Source organism: Salmo trutta, unplaced genomic scaffold, assembly GCF_901001165.1.
Source record: "Salmo trutta unplaced genomic scaffold, fSalTru1.1, whole genome shotgun sequence".
NCBI lineage: Eukaryota > Metazoa > Chordata > Actinopteri > Salmoniformes > Salmonidae > Salmo > Salmo trutta.
Window position 1 is genome coordinate 107,585 of NW_021822690.1, and position 22,500 is coordinate 130,084.

The 22,500-nt window shown below is 44.8% G+C and overlaps 3 protein-coding genes across 8 annotated transcripts in view; all 3 read right to left on the bottom strand.

Annotated features, from left to right (window-relative positions):
- The window catches only part of msmo1 (methylsterol monooxygenase 1), a 13,091-nt gene extending 10,684 nt beyond the window's left edge, over positions 1-2,407 (bottom strand). The window contains exon 1 of the mRNA XM_029744738.1: positions 2,314-2,407. The gene's annotated coding sequence lies outside the window, so the exon portion shown is untranslated. The remainder of the gene's footprint in view (positions 1-2,313) is intronic.
- A 1,856-nt stretch (positions 2,408-4,263) lies between these two features.
- On the bottom strand, positions 4,264-10,294 carry med28 (mediator complex subunit 28). Of its 4 annotated transcripts, none has more exons than XM_029744734.1 (6): positions 10,072-10,294; positions 8,083-8,149; positions 7,393-7,505; positions 6,635-6,718; positions 4,923-5,041; positions 4,264-4,866 (listed from the first exon to the last, which is right to left on the bottom strand). In XM_029744734.1, coding segments are annotated over exons 1-6 (543 nt in total). In that variant the 5' UTR covers positions 10,231-10,294; the 3' UTR covers positions 4,264-4,865. The 4 variants fall into 4 exon arrangements, with proteins under 4 accessions (XP_029600594.1, XP_029600593.1, XP_029600595.1 ...); XM_029744733.1 differs by having other exon boundaries at positions 4,264-4,872; XM_029744735.1 differs by having other exon boundaries at positions 4,264-4,850; positions 4,897-5,041.
- A 122-nt stretch (positions 10,295-10,416) lies between these two features.
- Positions 10,417-22,500, bottom strand: part of lap3 (leucine aminopeptidase 3) — a 15,066-nt gene continuing 2,982 nt past the window's right edge. For all 3 annotated transcript variants that reach the window (XM_029744729.1, XM_029744730.1, XM_029744731.1), the window contains 11 exons: positions 22,386-22,500; positions 22,027-22,191; positions 21,362-21,417; positions 19,630-19,732; positions 19,124-19,248; positions 18,544-18,632; positions 17,723-17,825; positions 17,556-17,635; positions 15,638-15,750; positions 15,375-15,477; positions 10,417-11,373 (listed from right to left, as the gene is read on the bottom strand). The exon at positions 22,386-22,500 is cut by the window's right edge. In XM_029744729.1, coding sequence (XP_029600589.1) covers positions 11,290-11,373; positions 15,375-15,477; positions 15,638-15,750; positions 17,556-17,635; positions 17,723-17,825; positions 18,544-18,632; positions 19,124-19,248; positions 19,630-19,732; positions 21,362-21,417; positions 22,027-22,124 — 954 coding nt within the window. In that variant the 5' untranslated portion in view covers positions 22,125-22,191; positions 22,386-22,500 and the 3' untranslated portion in view covers positions 10,417-11,289. The remainder of the gene's footprint in view (positions 11,374-15,374; positions 15,478-15,637; positions 15,751-17,555; positions 17,636-17,722; positions 17,826-18,543; positions 18,633-19,123; positions 19,249-19,629; positions 19,733-21,361; positions 21,418-22,026; positions 22,192-22,385) is intronic.

Below are 22,500 nucleotides of genomic sequence, written 5' to 3' on the forward strand. Positions count from 1 at the left end.
CCTCTGGTCTGAAATATACAGGGGGAAACCTCTGGTCTGACCAGGATATATAACAGAAATATACAGGGGGAAACCTCTGGTCTGAAATATACAGGGGAAACCTCTGGTCTGAAATATACAGGGGGAAACCTCTGGTCTGACCAAGGCATACAGTTCCAGTCAAAAGTTTTGACCCACCTACTCCTTCAAGGGTTTTTCTTTATTTTTACTATTTTCTACATTGTAAAATAATAGTGAAGACATCAAAACTATGAAATAACACATATGGAATCATGTAGTAAATATATTTTATATTTGAGATTCTTCAAAGTAGCCACCCTTTGCCTTGATGATAGCTTTGTAAACTCTTCGCATTCTCTCAACCAGCTTCACCTGGAATGCTTTTCCAACAGTCTTGAAGGAGTTCCCACATATGCTGAGCACTTGTTGGCTGCTTTTCCTTCACTCTGCGGTCCAACTCATCCCAAACCATCTCAATTGGGCTGAGGTCAGGTGATTGTGGAGGCCAGGTCATCTGATGCAGCACTCCATCACTCTCCTTCTTGGTCAAATAGCCCTTATACAGTCTGGAGGTGTGTTGGGTCATTGTCCTGTTGAAAAACAAATGATAATCCCACTAAGCGCAAACCAGATAGGATGGCGTATCGCTGCAGAATGCTGTGGTAGACATGCTGGTTAAGTGTGCCTTGAATTCTAAATAAATCACTGACAGTGTCACCAGCAAAGCACCCCCACACCATCACACCTCCTCCTCCATGCTTCACGGTGGGAACAACACATGCAGAGATCATCCGTTCACCTACTCTGCGTCTCACAAAGACACGGCGGTTGGAACCAAAAATCTCCAATTTGGACTCCTCAGACCAAAGAACAGATTTCCACCGGTTTAATGTCCATTGCTCATGATTCTTGGCCCAAGCAAGTCTCTTCTTATTATTGGTGTCCTTTAGTAGGCGTTTGTTTGCAGAAATTCAACCATGAAGACCTGATTCACGCAGTCTCCTCTGAACAGATGATGTTGAGATGTCTGTTACTTGAACTCTGTGAAGCATTTATTTGGGCTGCAGCAGAGGAAACTCTGGGTCTTCCTTTCCTGTGGCGGTCTTCATGAGAGCCAGTTTCATCATAGCGCTTGAAGGAACTTTTGGTTGTTGAAATGTTCCGTATTGACTGACCTTCATGTCTGAAATGATGGACTGTTGTTTCTCTTTGCTTATTTGAGCTGTTCTTGACATAATATGGACTTGGTCTTTTACCAAATAGGGCTATCTTCTGTATACCACCCCTACCTTGTCACAACACAACTGATTGGCTCAAACACATTAAGAAGGAAAGAAATTCCACAAATGAACAAGACACACCTGTTCATTGAAATGCATTCCAGGTGACTACCTCGTGAAGCTGGTTGAGAGAATGCCAAGAGTGTGCAAAGCTAGCTGTCATCAAGTGAAAAGGTGGCTACTTTGAAGAATCTCAAATAAAAAATATATATATATTTTTAAACAATAAGAGAAGGGATTTTAAAAACATACTGAAAAAACAATGCCAAGAAATAAAGAAGATAACAGATCAAAACAACAATTATACCGGGAAAGGATTAATGTGTACAGATTGACAATGAGAAAGCCTATATCAGTGATCACCAGTATGGAATATGACTGCAGGACAATGATACTGAGTTCAGATCTATTATTAATGTGTACAGATTGACAATGAGAAAGCCTATATCAGTGATCACCAGTATGGAATATGACTGCAGGACAATGATACTGAGTTGAGATCGATACTGGACCAGATCTACTATTATATTATCGAGCTGTTACAGACTCACAGTTCTTATGTCCATTTAACAAGTCTGATTAACTGCATTATGCGATTATTAGTATTTAAAAAAATGTCAGTAAACGTTTACAATCCTCACTAGATGTTATAGAAATATTCAACTTGCCACTTTACAGGAGTGTTTCAAAAAAAAGAAATCAAATGGTATTGCTTTTTTTCAACTCAGTTAAATACAGCCTAAAACAATACAGCTGTAAGACTTCCGACACATTCAGTGTCCCTTTTGGGTTGGACAGCAATGTTTCATTACTGCGTCGGTTAGATACCGAGACTAGACTACTCTTTCACACCGACTTGCTCTTTACCTTCGTGCGTTTATCTGATCGTTGGCTACTTTGTCTCGTTATTTGTCCGGTGAACAATAACAATAACAACGGCAAAAGTTACTGCTGCGTTAGAATATAATAACCAAAAGTTTGGTTATTGATTAGATTTAAAGAAGATAATGAATATAATATGTTAGTATATTACCTTGATGCGGCTGCGGGTCCGTCTACCTGAAACCAGAGGAAGCCGTGCGGCGTCAAATACACTATTATCTACGAGCCTGATTGGACGGAAGGGGAGAGGAGACCGACGTCACGGGGGCCGAGCCAGCGCTCTGATTGGCCCAAGGGAATGGAGTGATGATAGTGAGACTCGGAGTTATCTAAAGGCAACGACCAATCAGCGAGCATAACGTCAGAGCCTTATACAGACGGTAGGAGGAGAGACGGGATGGGGTGTTGGGTAAACATGCAAACTTTACAAAGAGGAACCAGAGGTGTCCATTGGTCGCTCTGTCCCCCTCCAGGGAGAACAGGGGACATCCGTATTGGACCAGACCCATGACGCAGCACATGTTGGTTCTAACCCAGCAGTAATCTACCTGATGCAGCACATGTTGGTTCTAACCCAGCAGTAATCTACCTAATGCAGCACATGTTGGTTCTAACCCAGCAGTAATCTACCTGATGCAGCACATGTTGGTTCTAACCCAGCAGTAATCTACCTGATGCAGCACATGTTGGTTCTAACCCAGCAGTAACCTACCTGATGCAGCACATGTTGGTTCTAACCCAGCAGTAATCTACCTGATGCAGCACATGTTGGTTCTAACCCAGCAGTAATCTACCTGATGCAGCACATATTGGTTCTAACCCAGCAGTAACCTACCTGATGCAGCACATGTTGGTTCTAACCCAGCAGTAGCACACCTGATGCAGCACATGTTGGTTCTAACCCAGCAGTAACCTGACGCAGCACATGTTGGTTCTAACCCAGCAGTAACCTACCTGATGCAGCACATGTTGGTTCTAACCCAGCAGTAATCTACCTGACGCAGCACATGTTGGTTCTAACCCAGCAGTAACATACCTGATGCAGCACATGTTGGTTCTAACCCAGCAGTAACATACCTGATGCAGCACATGTTGGTTCTAACCCAGCAGTAATCTACCTGATGCAGCACATGTTGGTTCTAACCCAGCAGTAATCTACCTGACGCAGCACATGTTGGTTCTAACCCAGCAGTAATCTACCTGATGCAGCACATGTTGGTTCTAACCCAGCAGTAATCTACCTGACGCAGCACATGTTGGTTCTAACCCAGCAGTAATCTACCTGATGCAGCACATGTTGGTTCTAACCCAGCAGTAATCTACCTGATGCAGCACATGTTGGTTCTAACCCAGCAGTAATCTACCTGATGCAGCACATGTTGGTTCTAACCCAGCAGTAATCTACCTGACGCAGCACATGTTGGTTCTAACCCAGCAGTAATCTACCTGACGCAGCACATGTTGGTTCTAACCCAGCAGTAATCTACCTGATGCAGCACATGTTGGTTCTTACCCAGCAGTAATCTACCTGACGCAGCACATGTTGGTTCTAACCCAGCAGTAATCTACCTGATGCAGCACATGTTGGTTCTGACCCAGCAGTAATCTACCTGACGCAGCACATGTTGGTTCTGACCCAGCAGTAATCTACCTGATGCAGCACATGTTGGTTCTGACCCAGCAGTAATCTACCTGACGCAGCACATGTTGGTTCTGACCCAGCAGTAATCTACCTGATGCAGCACATATTGGTTCTAACCCAGCAGTAATCTACCTGAACTAATCAAAACTGTTTAATAGTGACCAGATCTTTACAGAACACACGGTCACATAAACCCAATTCTCTCGTTCCCCGTCAGATCAACGTCTGTCCATTACGTCGTCACCTCCAAAACTATTTGCACCTCGACAAAGATGAACTGAAAAGAAGGTAAATCATTTTGACATCTTAAGTTTGGATCAGAACGAAAAACAAACTCAATTATTCTGTCAGGACAAAAACAACTGGTGGTGTTCTGTTCCAAACTCATTTATTCTGTCGGGACAAAACAACTGGTGTTCTGATCCAAACTCATTTATTCTGTCAGGACAAAACAACTGGTGGTGTTCTGATCCAAACTCATTTATTCTGTCAGGACAAAACAACTGGTGTTCTGATCCAAACTCATTTATTCTGTCAGGACAAAACAACTGGTGGTGTTCTGATCCAAACTCATTTATTCTGTCAGGACAAAACAACTGGTGTTCTGATCCAAACTCATTTATTCTGTCAGGACAAAACAACTGGTGGTGTTCTGATCCAAACTCATTTATTCTGTCAGGACAAAACAACTGGTGTTCTGATCCAAACTCATTTATTCTGTCAGGACAAAACAACTGGTGGTGTTCTGATCCAAACTCATTTATTCTGTCAGGACAAAACAACTGGTGTTCTGATCCAAACTCATTTATTCTGTCAGGACAAAACAACTGGTGGTGTTCTGATCCAAACTCATTTATTCTGTCGGGACAAAAAACAACTGGTGGTGTTCTGATCCAAACTCATTTATTCTGTCAGGACAAAAACCACTGGTGGTGTTCTGATCCAAACTCATTTATTCTGTCTGGACAAAAAACAACAGACTCAGAAATATTTACACAAGTCAAAAAGAAAACAAAGAGGATGTCCTTTCCAGAAGAGAGAGAGAGGTGTGTGTGTGTGTGTGTGTGTGTGTGTGTGTGTGTGTGTGTGTGTGTGTGTGTGTGTGTGTGTGTGTGTGTTAGGTCTGTTTGAGTGCTGCAGCAGGTAGAATAGCTGAGGCCTGTTCCAGGAAGCCCAGGGGTCCAGGTGGAGGGAGATCTGATGGTTTACGATGCTGGACACTGACATCCTCAAGAACCTACAGACAGTACAGACATAATATTAAACTACAGACAGACATGTTATCGTGATGCTGGACCAGACATTATATTAACTACAGACAGACAGACATGTTATCATGATGCTGGACCAGACATTATATTAACTACAGACAGACATGTTATCGTGATGCTGGACCAGACATTATATTAAACTACAGACAGACATGTTATCGTGATGCTGGACCAGAAATTATATTAACTACAGACATTATATTAACTACAGACAGACATGTTATCATGATGCTGGACCAGACAGACATGTTATCGTGACGCTGGACCAGACATTATATTAACTACAGACAGACATGTTATCATGATGCTGGACCAGACATTATATTAACTACAGACAGACATGTTATCATGATGCTGGACCAGACATTATATTAACTACAGACAGACATGTTATCGTGATGCTGGACCAGACATTATATTAACTACAGACAGACATGTTATCATGATGCTGGACCAGACATGTTATCGTGATGCTGGACCAGACATTAACTACAGACAGACATGTTATCGTGATGCTGGACCAGACATTATATTAACTACAGACAGACATGTTATCGTGATGCTGGACCAGACATTATATTAACTACAGACATTATATTAACTACAGACAGACATGTTATCATGATGCTGGACCAGACAGACATGTTATCGTGACGCTGGACCAGACATTATATTAACTACAGACAGACATGTTATCATGATGCTGGACCAGACATTATATTAAACTACAGACAGACATGTTATCGTGATGCTGGACCAGACATTATATTAACTACAGACAGACATGTTATCGTGATGCTGGACCAGACATTATATTAACTACAGACAGACATGTTATCATGATGCTGGACCAGACATGTTATCGTGATGCTGGACCAGACATTAACTACAGACAGACATGTTATCGTGATGCTGGACCAGACATTATATTAACAACAGACAGACATGTTATCGTGATGCTGGACCAGACATTATATTAACTACAGACAGACATGTTATCGTGATGCTGGACCAGACAGACATGTTATCATGATGCTGGACCAGACAGACATGTTATCGTGATGCTGGACCAGACAGACATGTTATCATGATGCTGGACCAGACAGACATGTTATCATGATGCTGGACCAGACATTTTATTAATTACAGAGGACTCTGCTTCCTGGTCTAAAGGAGGAGGGGAGGACTCTGCTTCCTGGCCTAAAGGAGGAGGGGAGGACCCTGCTTCCTGGCCTAAAGGAGGAGGGGAGGACTCTGCTTCCTGGTCTAAAGGAGGGGAGGACTCTGCTTCCTGGTCTAAAGGAGGAGGGGAGGACTCTGCTTCCTGGTCTAAAGGAGGGGAGGACCCTGCTTCCTGGTCTAAAGGAGGAGGGGAGGACCCTGCTTCCTGGTCTAAAGGAGGAGGGGAGGACTCTGCTTCCTGGTCTAAAGGAGGAGGGGAGGACTCTGCTTCCTGGCCTAAAGGAGGAGGGGAGGAGGGGAGGACCGTCTTCTGTTTGCCTAATAACACATTTACACTCCTCAACAACTTATCGGTGTCCGGGTCACGGAGGACGTACCTGCTGCCAGTGGTGCAGCTTAGACAGGTGTTTCTGAACAAGCAGCTCTTTCCTCTGGAGCTCATTACGCAGCTCAGACACATCCTGGAGAGGGGGGAGAGAAGAGAGAGGGGGGAGAGAAGAGAGAGGGGGGAGAGAGAAGAGAGAGGGGGAGACAAGAGAGAGGGGGGAGAAGAGAGAGAGGGGAGAGGAGAGAGGGGGAGAAGAGAGAGGGGAGAAGAGAGAGGGGGAGAAGAGAGAGGGGAGAAGAGAGAGGGGAGAAGAGAGAGGGGGAGAAGAGAGAGAGAAGAAGAGGAGAGAGAGGGGGAGAGGAGAGAGAGAGAGAGAGAGGGGAGAGAAGAGAGAGGGGGGAGAGGAGAGAGAGGGGGAGAGAAGAGAGAGAGGGGAGAGAAGAGAGAGAGACTAGCTGTTAACAGCAGTGGGTAGCCAGAATATCACCATACTGGTGAAGTTCCCCCCCATACATAGAGCTCCAGGGTGAATTACCCCCCTAAGTACAGATCTAAGACCAGCTTCCCCTCCCCCAATCCTAACATTAACCATTAGTGGGGGAAAAATAACACTGACCCAAGATCAGCATCTAGGGGCGACTTCACCCTAATCCATATAGAGCCATCAAATTCTACAACCCAGTTCCACTGGTTTTATCCCTCTCCCATTGTTCCCCTCTAATCAGGGACTGGTTTAGACCTGGGTCACCAGGTGGGTGCTATTAAATGACCAATGAATAACCCCCTGGTATACACAGTATCACCTACCTCTTTGACCACCTGGTCGGGTTTCTGGACTGATAACTGAAGACGCTTCTGCAGGAAGAAACATTCAGTCTGTCTGGCGACATCCAGAAACTTCTGAATACATTGATCCACACCTGGGGAGACAGACAGGTTAGAGACAGACAGGTTAGAGTGAGAGACAGAAACAGACAGGTTAGAGAGAGACAGGTTAGAGAGAGAGAGACAGAAACAGACAGGTTAGAGTGAGAGACAGAAACAGACAGGTTAGAGAGAGACAGGTTAGAGAGAGAGAGACAGAAACAGACAGGTTAGAGTGAGAGACAGAAACAGACAGGTTAGAGACAGATACGTTAGAGAGAGAGACAGAGACAGGTTAGTGAGACACAGACAGACATGCAAGCCAGTTAATTTTAGCTAGATAAGCAATTTAATTTTTTTATAAATGTGTTTCAAACTGTTTACAATGCAACTAGCTCTCCTCTTCCTGAATTACTGAGTGTGCAGGACTTTGCTACAGCCCTGCTGTAAAACACCTGCTCCTACCAACCAGCTGCTCATCTGGACCCTGAATGGCTAAATCAGGTGTGTTAGAACAGGGCTGGAGCAAAACCACGCATACCCTGTCGCTATCCAGGAGGATGGTTGTTGGTCACCTAGGAGCTTGTCTGGGAATATGGTGCCCTTTTGGGTCATGAACTTTACTGGTCTCACCTGTCCGAATTTCCTCCTGGTCGGTTCCGTTCACGTAGTCTTGACTCACTAGGGACGCAAAGCAAGCCTGCCGACACAAGACAACTGGTTAACAGTTCACTACTCAACACTTAGCTAGCTTCAGTAACGCCAGGCCAGAGATACATGTACTTAGCTAGCTTCAGTAACGCCAGGCCAGAGATACATGTACTTAGCTAGCTTCAGTAACACCAGAGATACATGTACTTAGCTAGCTTCAGTAACACCAGGCCAGAGATACATGTACTTAGCTAGCTTCAGTAACACCAGGCCAGAGATACATGTACTTAGCTAGCTTCAGTAACGCCAGGCCAGAGATACATGTACTTAGCTAGCTTCAGTAACGCCAGGCCAGAGATACATGTACTTAGCTAGCTTCAGTAACACCAGAGATACATGTACTTAGCTAGCTTCAGTAACACCAGGCCAGAGATACATGTACTTAGCTAGCTTCAGTAACACCAGGCCAGAGATACATGTACTTAGCTAGCTTCAGTAACACCAGGCCAGAGATACATGTACTTAGCTAGCTTCAGTAACGCCAGGCCAGAGATACATGTACTTAGCTAGCTTCAGTAACACCAGAGATACATGTACTTAGCTAGCTTCAGTAACACCAGGCCAGAGATACATGTACTTAGCTAGCTTCAGTAACGCCAGGCCAGAGATACATGTACTTAGCTAGCTTCAGTAACGCCAGGCCAGAGATACATGTACTTTGCTAGCTTCAGTAACGCCAGAGATACATGTACTTAGCTAGCTTCAGTAACGCCAGGCCAGAGATACATGTACTAGCTATAACATGGTATTAAATACATCACACACATTGGTTTGATTTCCAGGTGCTAGCTAGTATCATTATCGTAGCTATACCACGGCTGGCTAGGCTAACTAGTATCATTACCTTAGCTATACCACGGCTGGCTAGGCTAGCTAGTATCATTACGTTAGCTATACCACGGCTAGCTAGTATCATTACGTTAGCTATACCACGGCTAGCTAGTATCATTACCTTAGCTATACCACGGCTAGCTAGTATCATTACGTTAGCTATACCACGACTAGCTAGTATCATTACCTTAGCTATACCACGGCTAGCTAGTATCATTACCTTAGCTATACCACGGCTAGCTAGTACCATTACCTTAGCTATACCACGGCTAGCTAGTATAAATTACCTTAGCTATACCACGGCTAGCTAGTACCATTACCTTAGCTATACCACGGCTAGCTAGTATCATTACCTTAGCTATACCACGGCTAGCTAGTATCATTACGTTAGCTATACCACGGCTAGCTAGCATCATTACGTTAGCTACACCACGGCTAGCTAGTATCATTACGTTAGCTATACCACGGCTAGCTGGTATCATTACGTTAGCTACACCACGGCTAGCTAGTATCATTACGTTAGCTTTACCACGGCTGGCTAGGCTAGCTAGTATCATTACGTTAGCTACACCACGGCTAGCTAGTATCATTACGTTAGCTACACCACGGCTAGCTGGTATCATTACGTTAGCTTTACCACGGTTAGCTAGGCTAGCTAGTATCATTACGTTAGCTACACCACGGCTAGCTAGTATCATTACGTTAGCTATACCACGGCTAGCTAGTATCAGTACGTTAGCTATACCACGGCTAGCTAGTATCATTACGTTAGCTTTACCACGGCTAGCTAGTATCATTACGTTAGCTATACCACGGCTAGCTAGTATCATTACCTTAGCTATACCACGGCTAGCTAGTATCATTACGTTAGCTACACCACGGCTAGCTAGTATCATTACCTTAGCTATACCACGGCTAGCTAGTATCATTTCGTTAGCTACACCACGGCTAGCTGGTATCATTACGTTAGCTTTACCACGGTTAGCTAGGCTAGCTAGTATCATTACGTTAGCTATACCACGGTTAGCTAGGCTAGCCTAGCTAGCGTCCATCAGGACAGTGGAGTCGTCGCTATCGTACCTCGAAAGAAGCCTCTAGGTCGTCTACCAGAGTGTTGGGGCCCTGGACCCTGTTCCCTGGAGCTCCAGACAGTAGTCCCGGCTGACCCGGGCCACCGACGGGGTGAGGACCAGCTGACTGCTGGCCAGGGAACATCCCGCTGCCCATGGAGGAAGACATATTGGATGGTTGTTTGTACCAGTCGGTGAGGCCGCTGCTCGCAGTGCGCAGGACATGCCACACTCACTGGCTGACGAATTTAATAGATTCTACTAAATGACTAAATAAAAATAAAAAGTTTGATTCAAATAAATGGTTTGCAATTAAAATAAATGTGTAATTTACATGCAGTTATAACAAGACACATTGACCCCAAAAAATGGTTTTATTTAAATGACATGATAATATTGGCAATAATAATATTTTATTGTTTTTGTGTGCAGAAGTGCATAGCAACTTCAGCATTAGAGTTTCTCCCACAACTACTGAGAGAGAGGTTGGTTTACTGACTGTCGCTGAAGACTAGTTTTTACCCTACGTAAACAACGCAAGAACGCTACGCAAAATGACTATCCTGCGTTCTTGCATCCGGTTATAAATCGCAAGGCTGCGTAGTTTTGTTACGCAACAACATTTTGCATAGCTACTTGTAGTTACCGTTCCAAAATAAGATTGCAGTCGACTGTGGTATTTTTTGGAAGCAGTACTTGCAGAATAACTGCAGTATAAATGAACTTATTTTGGATGCAGTTACACTGCACTCTGACTGCAATCGTTTTTTATAAGGGTAGGATACGATATACTTTGTCCATTTACATGAAAATTCAGTTTCTCAATGCATAAGTATGTAGGCTATAAACTAGGCTAGAGAGGGAATTAGTTACATGTCCTGTTGCAGGGGAACGAGGTTGGAAATGTCCTCTTCAGCCCCTCTCTATGCACAGCAGGCTACTACCAGATAACTCAGAATACATCCCAAATGGCATCCTACTCCTTATATAGTGCACTACTTTTGACCAGTCCAATGGGTAGTGGACAAAAAGGGCCTATTCTCTATATATATATATAGTGCACGACTTTTCACCGGTCCTGTGGGTAGTGCACTACTTTTGACCAGACTCCTATGGGTAGGGAATAAGGTGCTATTTGGGAAGCAGTCTGATTCTACACAGTACCACAGTCTCTGTCTCTACAGAATAATCCTTCTCCAGCCAGCTCAGTGTGTGTGTGTGTGTGTCTTCAGGCTTGGTTGGCCAGTCCAGCAGCGAACTCTACCAGTGTTCGTGTCGGTCGCCCAGACATTCCTTTCTTCAGGTAGGGAACCTGGAGAGATACAAACAGTGAGAGAGAATCTACAAAGAGAAAAGTGTATTGTTAAATGTCCAACAGGACAACAGACAGTGTCTCTCAGCAATCCAACCCTTCAGCCTGACAGAACATAGTGTTCTAGAACTAACAGAAGGGGTTGTGGTCATCATAGTGTTCTAGAACTAACAGAAGGGGGTTGTGATCATCATAGTGTTCTAGAACTAACAGAAGGGGTTGTGGTCATCATAGTGTTCTAGAACTAACAGAAGGGGGTTGTGATCATCATAGTGTTCTAGAACTAACAGAAGGGGTTGTGATCATCATAGTGTTCTAGAACTAACAGAAGGGGATGTAATCATCATAGTGTTCTAGAACTAACAGAAGGGGATGTAATCATCATAGTGTTCTAGAACTAACAGAAGGGGTTGTGATCATCATAGTGTTCTAGAACTAACAGAAGGGGATGTAATCATCATAGTGTTCTAGAACTAACAGAAGGGGTTGTGATCATCATAGTGTTCTAGAACTAACAGAAGGGGTTGTGATCATCATAGTGTTCTAGAACTAACAGAAGGGGATGTAATCATCATAGTGTTCTAGAACTAACAGAAGGGGTTGTGATCATCATAGTGTTCTAGAACTAACAGAAGGGGTTGTGATCATCATAGTGTTCTAGAACTAACAGAAGGGGATGTAATCATCATAGTGTTCTAGAACTAACAGAAGGGGGTTGTGATCATCATAGTGTTCTAGAACTAACAGAAGGGGATGTGATCATCATAGTGTTCTAGAACTAACAGAAGGGGATGTAATCATCATAGTGTTCTAGAACTAACAGAAGGGGTTGTAATCATCATAGTGTTCTAGAACTAACAGAAGGGGATGTAATCATCATAGTGTTCTAGAACTAACAGAAGGGGTTGTGATCATCATAGTGTTCTAGAACTAACAGAAGGGGTTGTGATCATCATAGTGTTCTAGAACTAACAGAAGGGGATGTAATCATCATAGTGTTCTAGAACTAACAGAAGGGGTTGTAATCATCATAGTGTTCTAGAACTAACAGAAGGGGTTGTGATCATCATAGTGTTCTAGAACTAACAGAAGTGGTTGTGATCATCATAGTGTTCTAGAACTAACAGAAGGGGTTGTAATCATCATAGTGTTCTAGAACTAACAGAAGGGGTTGTAATCATCATAGTGTTCTAGAACTAACAGAAGGGGATGTAATCATCATAGTGTTCTAGAACTAACAGAAGGGGCTGTAATCATCATAGTGTTCTAGAACTAACAGAAGGGGTTGTGATCATCATAGTGTTCTAGAACTAACAGAAGGGGTTGTGATCATCATAGTGTTCTAGAACTAACAGAAGGGGTTGTGATCATCATAGTGTTCTAGAACTAACAGAAGGGGATGTAATCATCATAGTGTTCTAGAACTAACAGAAGGGGTTGTGATCATCATAGTGTTCTAGAACTAACAGAAGGGGTTGTGATCATCATAGTGTTCTAGAACTAACAGAAGGGGATGTAATCATCATAGTGTTCTAGAACTAACAGAAGGGGTTGTGATCATCATAGTGTTCTAGAACTAACAGAAGGGGTTGTGATCATCATAGTGTTCTAGAACTAACAGAAGGGGGTTGTGATCATCATAGTGTTCTAGAACTAACAGAAGGGGGTTGTGATCATCATAGTGTTCTAGAACTAACAGAAGGGGTTGTGATCATCATAGTGTTCTAGAACTAACAGAAGGGGTTGTGATCATCATAGTGTTCTAGAACTAACAGAAGGGGATGTAATCATCATAGTGTTCTAGAACTAACAGAAGGGGTTGTGATCATCATAGTGTTCTAGAACTAACAGAAGGGGATGTAATCATCATAGTGTTCTATAACTAACAGAAGGGGATGTAATCATCATAGTGTTCTAGAACTAACAGAAGGGGTTGTGATCATCATAGTGTTCTAGAACTAACAGAAGGGGATGTAATCATCATAGTGTTCTAGAACTAACAGAAGGGGTTGTGATCATCATAGTGTTCTAGAACTAACAGAAGGGGATGTAATCATCATAGTGTTCTAGAACTAACAGAAGGGGTTGTGATCATCATTGTGTTCTAGAACTAACAGAAGGGGTTGTGATCATCATAGTGTTCTAGAACTAACAGAAGGGGATGTAATCATCATAGTGTTCTAGAACTAACAGAAGGGGTTGTGATCATCATTGTGTTCTAGAACTAACAGAAGGGGTTGTGATCATCATAGTGTTCTAGAACTAACAGAAGGGGGTTGTGATCATCATAGTGTTCTAGAACTAACAGAAGGGGTTGTGATCATCATAGTGTTCTAGAACTAACAGAAGGGGTTGTGATCATCATAGTGTTCTAGAACTAACAGAAGGGGTTGTGATCATCATAGTGTTCTAGAACTAACAGAAGGGGTTGTGGTCATCATAGTGTTCTAGAACTAACAGAAGGGGTTGTGATCATCATAGTGTTCTAGAACTAACAGAAGGGGATGTAATCATCATAGTGTTCTAGAACTAACAGAAGGGGTTGTGATCATCATAGTGTTCTAGAACTAACAGAAGGGGATGTAATCATCATAGTGTTCTAGAACTAACAGAAGGGGTTGTGATCATCATAGTGTTCTAGAACTAACAGAAGGGGTTGTGATCATCATAGTGTTCTAGAACTAACAGAAGGGGTTGTGATCATCATAGTGTTCTAGAACTAACAGAAGGGGTTGTGATCATCATAGTGTTCTAGAACTAACAGAAGGGGATGTAATCATCATAGTGTTCTAGAACTACAGAAGGGGTTGTGATCGATGTGCCATTCTGATCATGCGCGCCGCGACCGTTATAGCTAGTTCATTAGCTAGCCAGTAACTCCTCCAGTATGTGTTGATGGGTCGTAGCTAGTTCGTAAGCTAAGCTAGCCACTGTAGCTAGCCAGTAACTCCTCCAGTATGTGTTGATGGGTCGTAGCTAGTTCGTAAGCTAAGCTAGCCACTGTAGCTAGCCAGTAACTCCTCCAGTATGTGTTGATGTGTTGTAGCTAGTTTGTTAGCTAAGCTAGCCACTGTAGCTAGCCAGTAACTCCTCCAGTATGTGTTGATGTGTTGTAGCTAGTTTGTTAGCTAAGCTAGCCACTGTAGCTAGCCAGTAACTCCTCCAGTATGTGTTGATGTGTCATAGCTAGTTCGTAAGCTAAGCTAGCCACTGTAGCTAGCCAGTAACTCCTCCAGTATGTGTTGATGTGTCGTAGCTAGTTCGTAAGCTAAGCTAGCCACTGTAGCTAGCCAGTAACTCCTCCAGTATGTGTTGATGTGTCATAGCTAGTTCGTAAGCTAAGCTCGCCACTGTAGCTAGCCAGTAACTCCTCCAGTATGTGTTGTAGCTAGTTCGTACGCTAAGCTAGCCACTGTAGCTAGCCAGTGACTCCTCCAGTATGTGTTGATGTGTTGTAGCTAGTTCGTAAGCTAAGCTAGCCACTGTAGCTAGCCAGTAACTCCTCCAGTATGTGTTGATGGGTCGTAGCTAGTTCGTACGCTAAGCTAGCCACTGTAGCTAGCCAGTAGCTCCTCCAGTATGTGTTGACGGGTCGTAGCTAGTTCGTAAGCTAAGCTAGCCACTGTAGCTAGCCAGTAACTCCTCCAGTATTTGTGACGTCATTTCACAGGAAGCTGTAGAGGTCAATACGAAATGGCACTTCTGCAGCCAAATATCTTCTTCATTCATTTGTTTAAGTTTTTAAAGGATGAACTGACCTGGTATGATGATGCATTGATCAGTTCTACAGTTTAAAGCCGTTATTTTAGCGTTTTCCCCCCCCAAAGTCAACCTTTAAACTGCAGTGTTTTATGTTGTACATGTTTTAAGCTTTGTGTGCTGCCATTTTGGCCAGGTCTCTTTTGCAAAATATATTTAAATCTCAATGAGACGAACCTGGTAAAATCAATACAAAAATCAAAACAGCTCTAAAATATCAATGTTCCAGAAGGCTGCCGTACCTCGTCCTTATTGGTCATCACCCCGGCGATGTCCAGGTGCGCCCAATGAGGGGCCGTCACAAACTCCCTCAGAAACGCTGCCGCAGTGCAGGCCCCGCCAGAACTACACACACACACACACACACACACACACACACACACACACACACACACACACACACACACACACACACACAGGTTAAGAAGATGGCATTAACACAGAAATTGTTTAGGGCTGTTTCTAGATGTTACCTCTGTGTGTGTGTGTGTGTGTGTGTTCTTACCGGCTGTACTTGCCGACGTTGTTGAGGTCAGCCAGCTGGCAGTCAGTGACCTGTCTGGTGTAATGTTGAAACAACGGCATCCTCCAGACCCTGTCTCCCGTCACCACACTGGCCTATCACAGAGAGAGAACATCCCACTGGCCTATCACAGAGAGAGAACACCACACTGGCCTATCACAGAGAGAGAACATCCCACTGGCCTATCACAGAGAGAGAACATCCCACTGGCCTATCACAGAGAGAGAACATCACACTGGCCTATCACAGAGAGAGAACATCACACTGGCCTATCACAGAGAGAGAACATCACACTGGCCTATCACAGAGAGAGAACATCACACTGGCCTATCACAGAGAGAGAACATCCCACTGGCCTAACACAGAGAGAGAACATCACACTGGCCTATCACAGAGAGAGAACATCACACTGGCCTATCACAGAGAGAGAACATCCCACTGGCCTAACACAGAGAGAGAACATCACACTGGCCTATCACAGAGAGAGAACATCCCACTGGCCTAACACAGAGAGAGAACATCCCACTGGCCTATCACAGAGAGAGAACATCACACTGGCCTAACACAGAGAGAGAACATCCCACTGGCCTATCACAGAGAGAGAACATCCCACTGGCCTATCACAGAGAGAGAACATCACTTCACACTTTGTATCCTGAATACAACATGTTATGTTTGGGTCAAATCCAATACAACACATCACTGAGTACCACTCACCCATATTATCTAGCATAGTGGTGGCTGCATCATGTTATGAGGTATGCTTGTCATCGTTAAGAACTGGGGGAGTTTTTCAGGATGAAAAATAAACAGAATGGAGCTACGCACAGGCAACATCCTAGAGGGAAAACCTGGTTCAGTCAGCTTTTCCACCAGACAGGGAGATGAATTCACCTTTCAGCAGTTACTTAAAATCTATGGTCAGACCTGAAACTGGTTGTCTAGCAATGATCTACAACCAATGTGACAGAGCCTGAATAGATAAAAAATGGGCAAATGTTGCACAATCCAGGTGTGGAAAGCTCTCAGAGAATTACCCAGAAAGACTCACAGCTGTAATCGTTGCCAAAAGGTGTTTCTACAAAGTATTGACTCAGGGGTGTGAATACTTATGTAAATTAGATATTTCAGCATTTCATTATCAATAAAATGTAACAATTTCTAAAAAAATATATAAAATATTATTAAAATATGTAAATCAAGGGCCTTAACACCACAAACAGACAACACACGGGGGGCATTTACACATGTGTTGCCCTCTTCATACAGTTGCAGGAAAAACGAATTACAGATCTTTTCTGTTCACGTCTTATGATAATATGGTGCAAAATAATGGGGTTTTTTTCAAAACAAAAGTTCAATACATTTTAGTTGATTTCAAAAAACGTGAGACATTTTGATAGAAGAACCCAACGTACCCGATTATAATACAGGATGGGTTTTTCAGTATTGTCACATCCTGACCAGTAAAAGAGGTTATTTGTTATTGTAGTTTGGTCAGGGTGTGGCAGGGGGTGTTTGTTTTATGTGTTTTCGGGGTTTTTGGTTTATGTTCTATGTTATCTATTTCTATTTGTTTATCTAGTTTTTTATTTCTATGTTGGGTTTTAGCAATGACCTCCAATTAGAGGCAGCTGGTTGTCGTTGTCTCTAATTGGAGGCCATATTTAGTTGGGTTTGTTTTCTCTTTGTGTTTTGTGGGTGGTTGTTTCCAGTATAGTCTGTGCACCTTACTGGACTGTTTTTGTCGTTTGTTTATTTTGTGATTACGTGTTTTTTCTTTAATAAATAAATAAGATGAGCACTTTACCCGCTGCGTTTTGGTCCCCCTTCATCGACACTTGTGACAAGTATACTGTGTGTGTGTGTGTGTGTGTGTGTGTGTGCGTGTGTGTGTTACCTTGTGAAGCTGTTCCCAGAGCCAGTCAGAGTTGGTGAAGACTCCTGTCGCTGCTGAACCCAGAGCAACATCCATCGCTCCTGAGAGATGACAGGTGAAAACACGAGTGACCAATAGACTAGCGGTTTAGCGACCAGCGATGGCTCTCTCTCTCACGGTGTACTAACCGGTCAGGGTGGCAGCGTTGACGATGGCCCTGGGGTTGAAGCTGTGAGCGTAACAGAGAGCATCTGCCAGGATCAACCTTCCCACTGCGTCCGTGTTGTCCACCTACACACACTAAATACTTCATTGGATGTAAACACACACACACACCTGTGTGGTTTAGTAGCCACGGTAACACACACACGTATGGTTTAGTAGCCACGGTAACACACACACACGTATTGCTTAGTGGCCACGGTAACACACACACACACACACACACACACACACATATACACACACACACACACACTAAATACTTCATTTGATGTAAACACACACACCTGTGTGGTTTAGTAGCCACGGTAACAAAGACCTGTATGGTTTAGTAGCCACGGTAACACACACACACACACACCTGTATGGTATAGTAGCCATGTTAACACACACACACACACACACACACACACACACACACACACACACACACACACACACACACCTGTATGGTTTAGTAGCCATGGTAACAAAGACCTGTATGGTTTAGTAGCCATGGTAACAATAACCTGTATGGTTTTGTAGCCACGGTAACAAATACATATATGGTTTAGTAGCCACGGTAACACACACACACACACACACACACACACACCTGTATGGTTTAGTAGCCACGGTAACAAATACCTGTATGGTTTAGTAGCCACGGTAACAAATACCTGTATGGTTTAGTAGCCACGGTAACAAATACCTGTATGGTTTAGTAGCCACGGTAACAAATACCTGTATGGTTTAGTAGCCACGGTAACAAATACCTGTATGGTTTAGTAGCCACGGTAACAAATACCTGTATGGTTTTGCCGTTCTTGGCGGTGACGACGTCTCCAGGCTTGTTGGCTTTCCCACTGGGCATGTTCTCACAGAGAGGTGCTAGACCTGGGGGTCAATAACACACATTACTACTTCCTGTCTAGAAACTTCCAGGAGACGAGCTGCAGGTCAAACTAGAAACTTCTAGGAGACGAGCTGCAGGTCAAAATATATAGTGTTTGTTTACATGGTTTACCAGCATTGGAGTAAAACAAGCTTATATTTTTGGAGAGAAACCCTCCTGTAGGTTTTAACTCCAACCCTGTTCCTGGAGAGATACCCCTCCTGGAGGTTTTAACTCCAACCCTGTTCCTGGAGAGATACCCTCCTGGAGGTTTTAACTCCAACCCTGTTCCTGGAGAGATACCCTCCTGGAGGTTTTACTGACAGTAGTTCTCCAGGGACAGGGTTGGAGTTAAAACCTCCAGGAGGGTATCTCTCCAAGAACAGGGTTGGAGTTAAAACCTCCAGGAGGGTATCTCTCCAGGAACAGGGATGGGGAGCCCTGCTCTAGACAGTGATTGGCTTAACGTGTCACGTCGCCGAAAAAAGCTCACCTATGATGTTGATTGGCAGATTGAGGGCCGCTGCCGTGACGATGGCGGAACACACAGTGGCGGCTCCGCCCATATCAGCCCTCATAGCGTCCATACCTGACGAAGGCTTTAGACTGATCCCACCACTAGACAGACAGACAGACAGACAGACAGACAGACAGACAGACAGACAGACAGACAGACAGACAGACAGACAGACAAGGGGAGAGGACAGACAGACAGACAGACAGACAGACAGACAGACAGACAGACAGACAGACAGACAGGCAGGCAGGCAGGCAGGCAGGCAGGCAGGCAGGCAGGCAGGCAGGGGGAGAGGACAGACAGACAGACAGACAGACAGACAGACAGACAGAGAGTAAGTAACAGTTAACATTTGTATCAATTAAATGACACTAGGAATCTTTAAAAAAACAAAAAAAACGGCAGCTGATATTTTAACCACTAGTGTGTCCAACACCGTGAATAGAGCACCCTGATTGGACAGCGGTGACGCGTGTGTGTACCTGTCAAAGGTGATGCCCTTGCCCACCAGCAGTAGAGGACGCTGAGTGTTGTCAGGACAACCGTTGTAGTGTAGCTCCAGGAAGACCGGCGGTTCCTCTGAGCCTAAAACGACAACAAAATCAAAAACGTTTATTTGTCACGTGTCACAGCAGGGGTATAAACGGTACAGTGCAATGGTTTCTGAGAGTTCTCCTCTCAACGGTAAACAACATCAACAACAAAACCTGTTGAGTAAGACAATAACTTTACATTTCCTTGTAAATATTATGTCGCTGGAAGGGATGGCTGCTGTTTTACGGGCTTCCAACCAATTGGGTTATTTTGTGTGTTTATTCACATTGTTTGTAACTTATTTTGTACGTAATGTTGCTGTTACCGTCTCTTCGGACCGAAAAGAGCTTCTGGATATCAGCACTGGGATTACTCACCTCGAACTGGATAAAGATTATTGTTTCGTTAACGAGTCCAACGCGAAAGGATATACTGCTTCTCCGAGACCCAAGTCCCCGTCATTCACGTGACGACGGAAATGCAGGTGGGCGGAGATCGGGGTGCCTTGAGAGAATTGGTCGGCGATTGGTTAGCCTCTACCATAAGCTTATCAGAAATCCCGCTCTGCCCTCAGTCGAACCATCAAACAACCAAAGCGTCAACACAGGACTAAGATTGAATTATACTACACCGGCTCTGACGCTCGTCGGATGTGGCAGGGCTTGAAAACTATTACGGACTACAAAGGGAAGCACAGCCGCTAGCTGCCCAGTGACACAAGCCTACCAGACGAGCTAAACTAATTCTATGCTCGTTTCGAGGCAAATAACACTGAAGCATGCATGAGAGCATCAGCTGTTCCGGAAGACTGTGCGATCACGTTCTCCGTAGCAGATGTGAGTAAGACCTTTAAACAGGTCAACATTCACAAGGCCGCAGGGCCAGACGGATTACCAGGACGTGTACTGCGAGCATGCGCTGACCAACTGGCAATTGTCTTCACTTACATTTTCCACCTCTCCCTGACCGAGTCTGTAATACCAACATGTTTCAAGCAGACCATCATAGTCCCTGTGCCCAAGAACACTAAGGTAACCTGCCTAAATGACTACCGAAGTAAGCATTTCACTGTGAGGTCTACTACACCTGTTGTATTCAGCATTTCACTGTGAGGTGAGGTCTACTACACCTGTTGTATTCAGCATTTCACTGTGAGGTCTACTACACCTGTTGTATTCAGCATTTCACTGTGAGGTCTACTACACCTGTTGTATTCAGCATTTCACTGTGAGGTCTACTACACCTGTTGTATTCAGCATTTCACTGTGAGGTCTACTACACCTGTTGTATTCAGCATTTCACTGTGAGGTCTACTACACCTGTTGTATTCAGCATTTCACTGTGAGGTCTACTACACCTGTTGTATTCAGCATTTCACTGTGAGGTCTACTACACCTGTTGTATTCAGCATTTCACTGTGAGGTCTACTACACCTGTTGTATTCAGCATTTCACTGTGAGGTCTACTATACCTGTTGTATTCAGCATTTCACTGTAAGGTCTACTACACCTGTTGTATTCAGCATTTCACTGTGAGGTCTACTACACCTGTTGTATTCAGCATTTCACTGTGAGGTCTACTACACCTGTTGTATTCAGCATTTCACTGTGAGGTCTACTACACCTGTTGTATTCGGCGCTTTGTGACAAATAACATTTGACTTGAAATAGAAAATATTACCTTTAGAAACACTGAGGAAAGCTCCCATCTGCTGCTCCTCTATCCACTCTTGAGACCTGCACACACACACACACACACACACACACACACACACACACACACACACACACACACACACACACACACACACACACACACACACACACACACACACACACACACACACACACACTTGTTAATGACCCCCCCAGTCCCTCCTCCCCTGTCCCTCCCTCCAGTCCCTCCTCCCCCCAGTCCCTCCTCCCCCCAGTCCCTCCCCCCCAGTCCCTCCTCCCTCCCAGTCCCTCTCCCCCCCTCCCCCCAGTCCCTCCCTCCCAGTCCCTCTCCCCTCCAGTCCCTCCACTCCAGTCCCTTCCCCCAGTCCCTCCCCCCAGTCCCTCCCCCCAGTCCCTCCTCCCCCCAGTCCCTCCACTCCAGTCCCTCCCCCCAGTCCCTCCCCCCAGTCCCTCCTCCCCCCAGTCCCTCCTCCCCCCAGTCCCTCCACTCCAGTCCCTCCCCCCAGTCCCTCTCCCCTCCAGTCCCTCCCCCCAGTCCCTCCTCCCCCCAGTCCCTCCCCCCAGTCCCTCTCCCCTCCAGTCCCTCTCCCCTCCAGTCCCTCCCCCCAGTCCCTCCACCCCTCTCTCCCCTCAGTCCCTCCTCCCCCCAGTCCCTCCTCCCCCCAGTACCTCTTATGGACGGTAACGTGGTCGGCGTAGGGAAGCAGTCTGTTCGTGATGGTGTCAGCGAAGACTGACGGAGTGACATGATTGGCTGGAGCTTCCATTAGGTAACGGGCCAAGTTCTGCCCTTCTCCGTACAACACGCCCTTCTCCCATCCAGACACACAGCCACTGGACACACACACACACACACACACACACACACACACACACACACACACACACAGGTTAGACTCAGCCACTGGACACACACACACACACACACAGGTTAGAGAGACTCAGTGGACGTCCGTGTGTGTGTGTGTGTGTGTGTGTGTGTGTGTGTGTGTGTGTGTGTGTGTGTGTGTGTGTGTGTGTGTGTTCACCTGCCGTGCAGTTTTGTGGTGACTCTGGTCTTCTTCTTGGTTTTCAGGTCATCGTAAGTAAACAGCCCCAGAACAGCTCCCTCTGCTGCCGACTGGCTGTCATTACACCCATCCA

Bases quoted from the DNA above. Each gene is read 5' to 3' on its own strand.
- med28 (XM_029744734.1), bottom strand. From the start codon at position 10,230: ATGTCTTCCTCCATGGGCAGCGGGATGTTCCCTGGCCAGCAGTCAGCT. The intron at 7,506-8,082 runs GTGAGACCAGTA...CTGTCTCCCCAG, and splicing joins CCAGGAGGAAATTCGGACAG to GTGTGGATCAATGTATTCAG. The intron at 5,042-6,634 runs GTACGTCCTCCG...TACTGTCTGTAG, and splicing joins AGCTGCACCACTGGCAGCAG to GTTCTTGAGGATGTCAGTGT.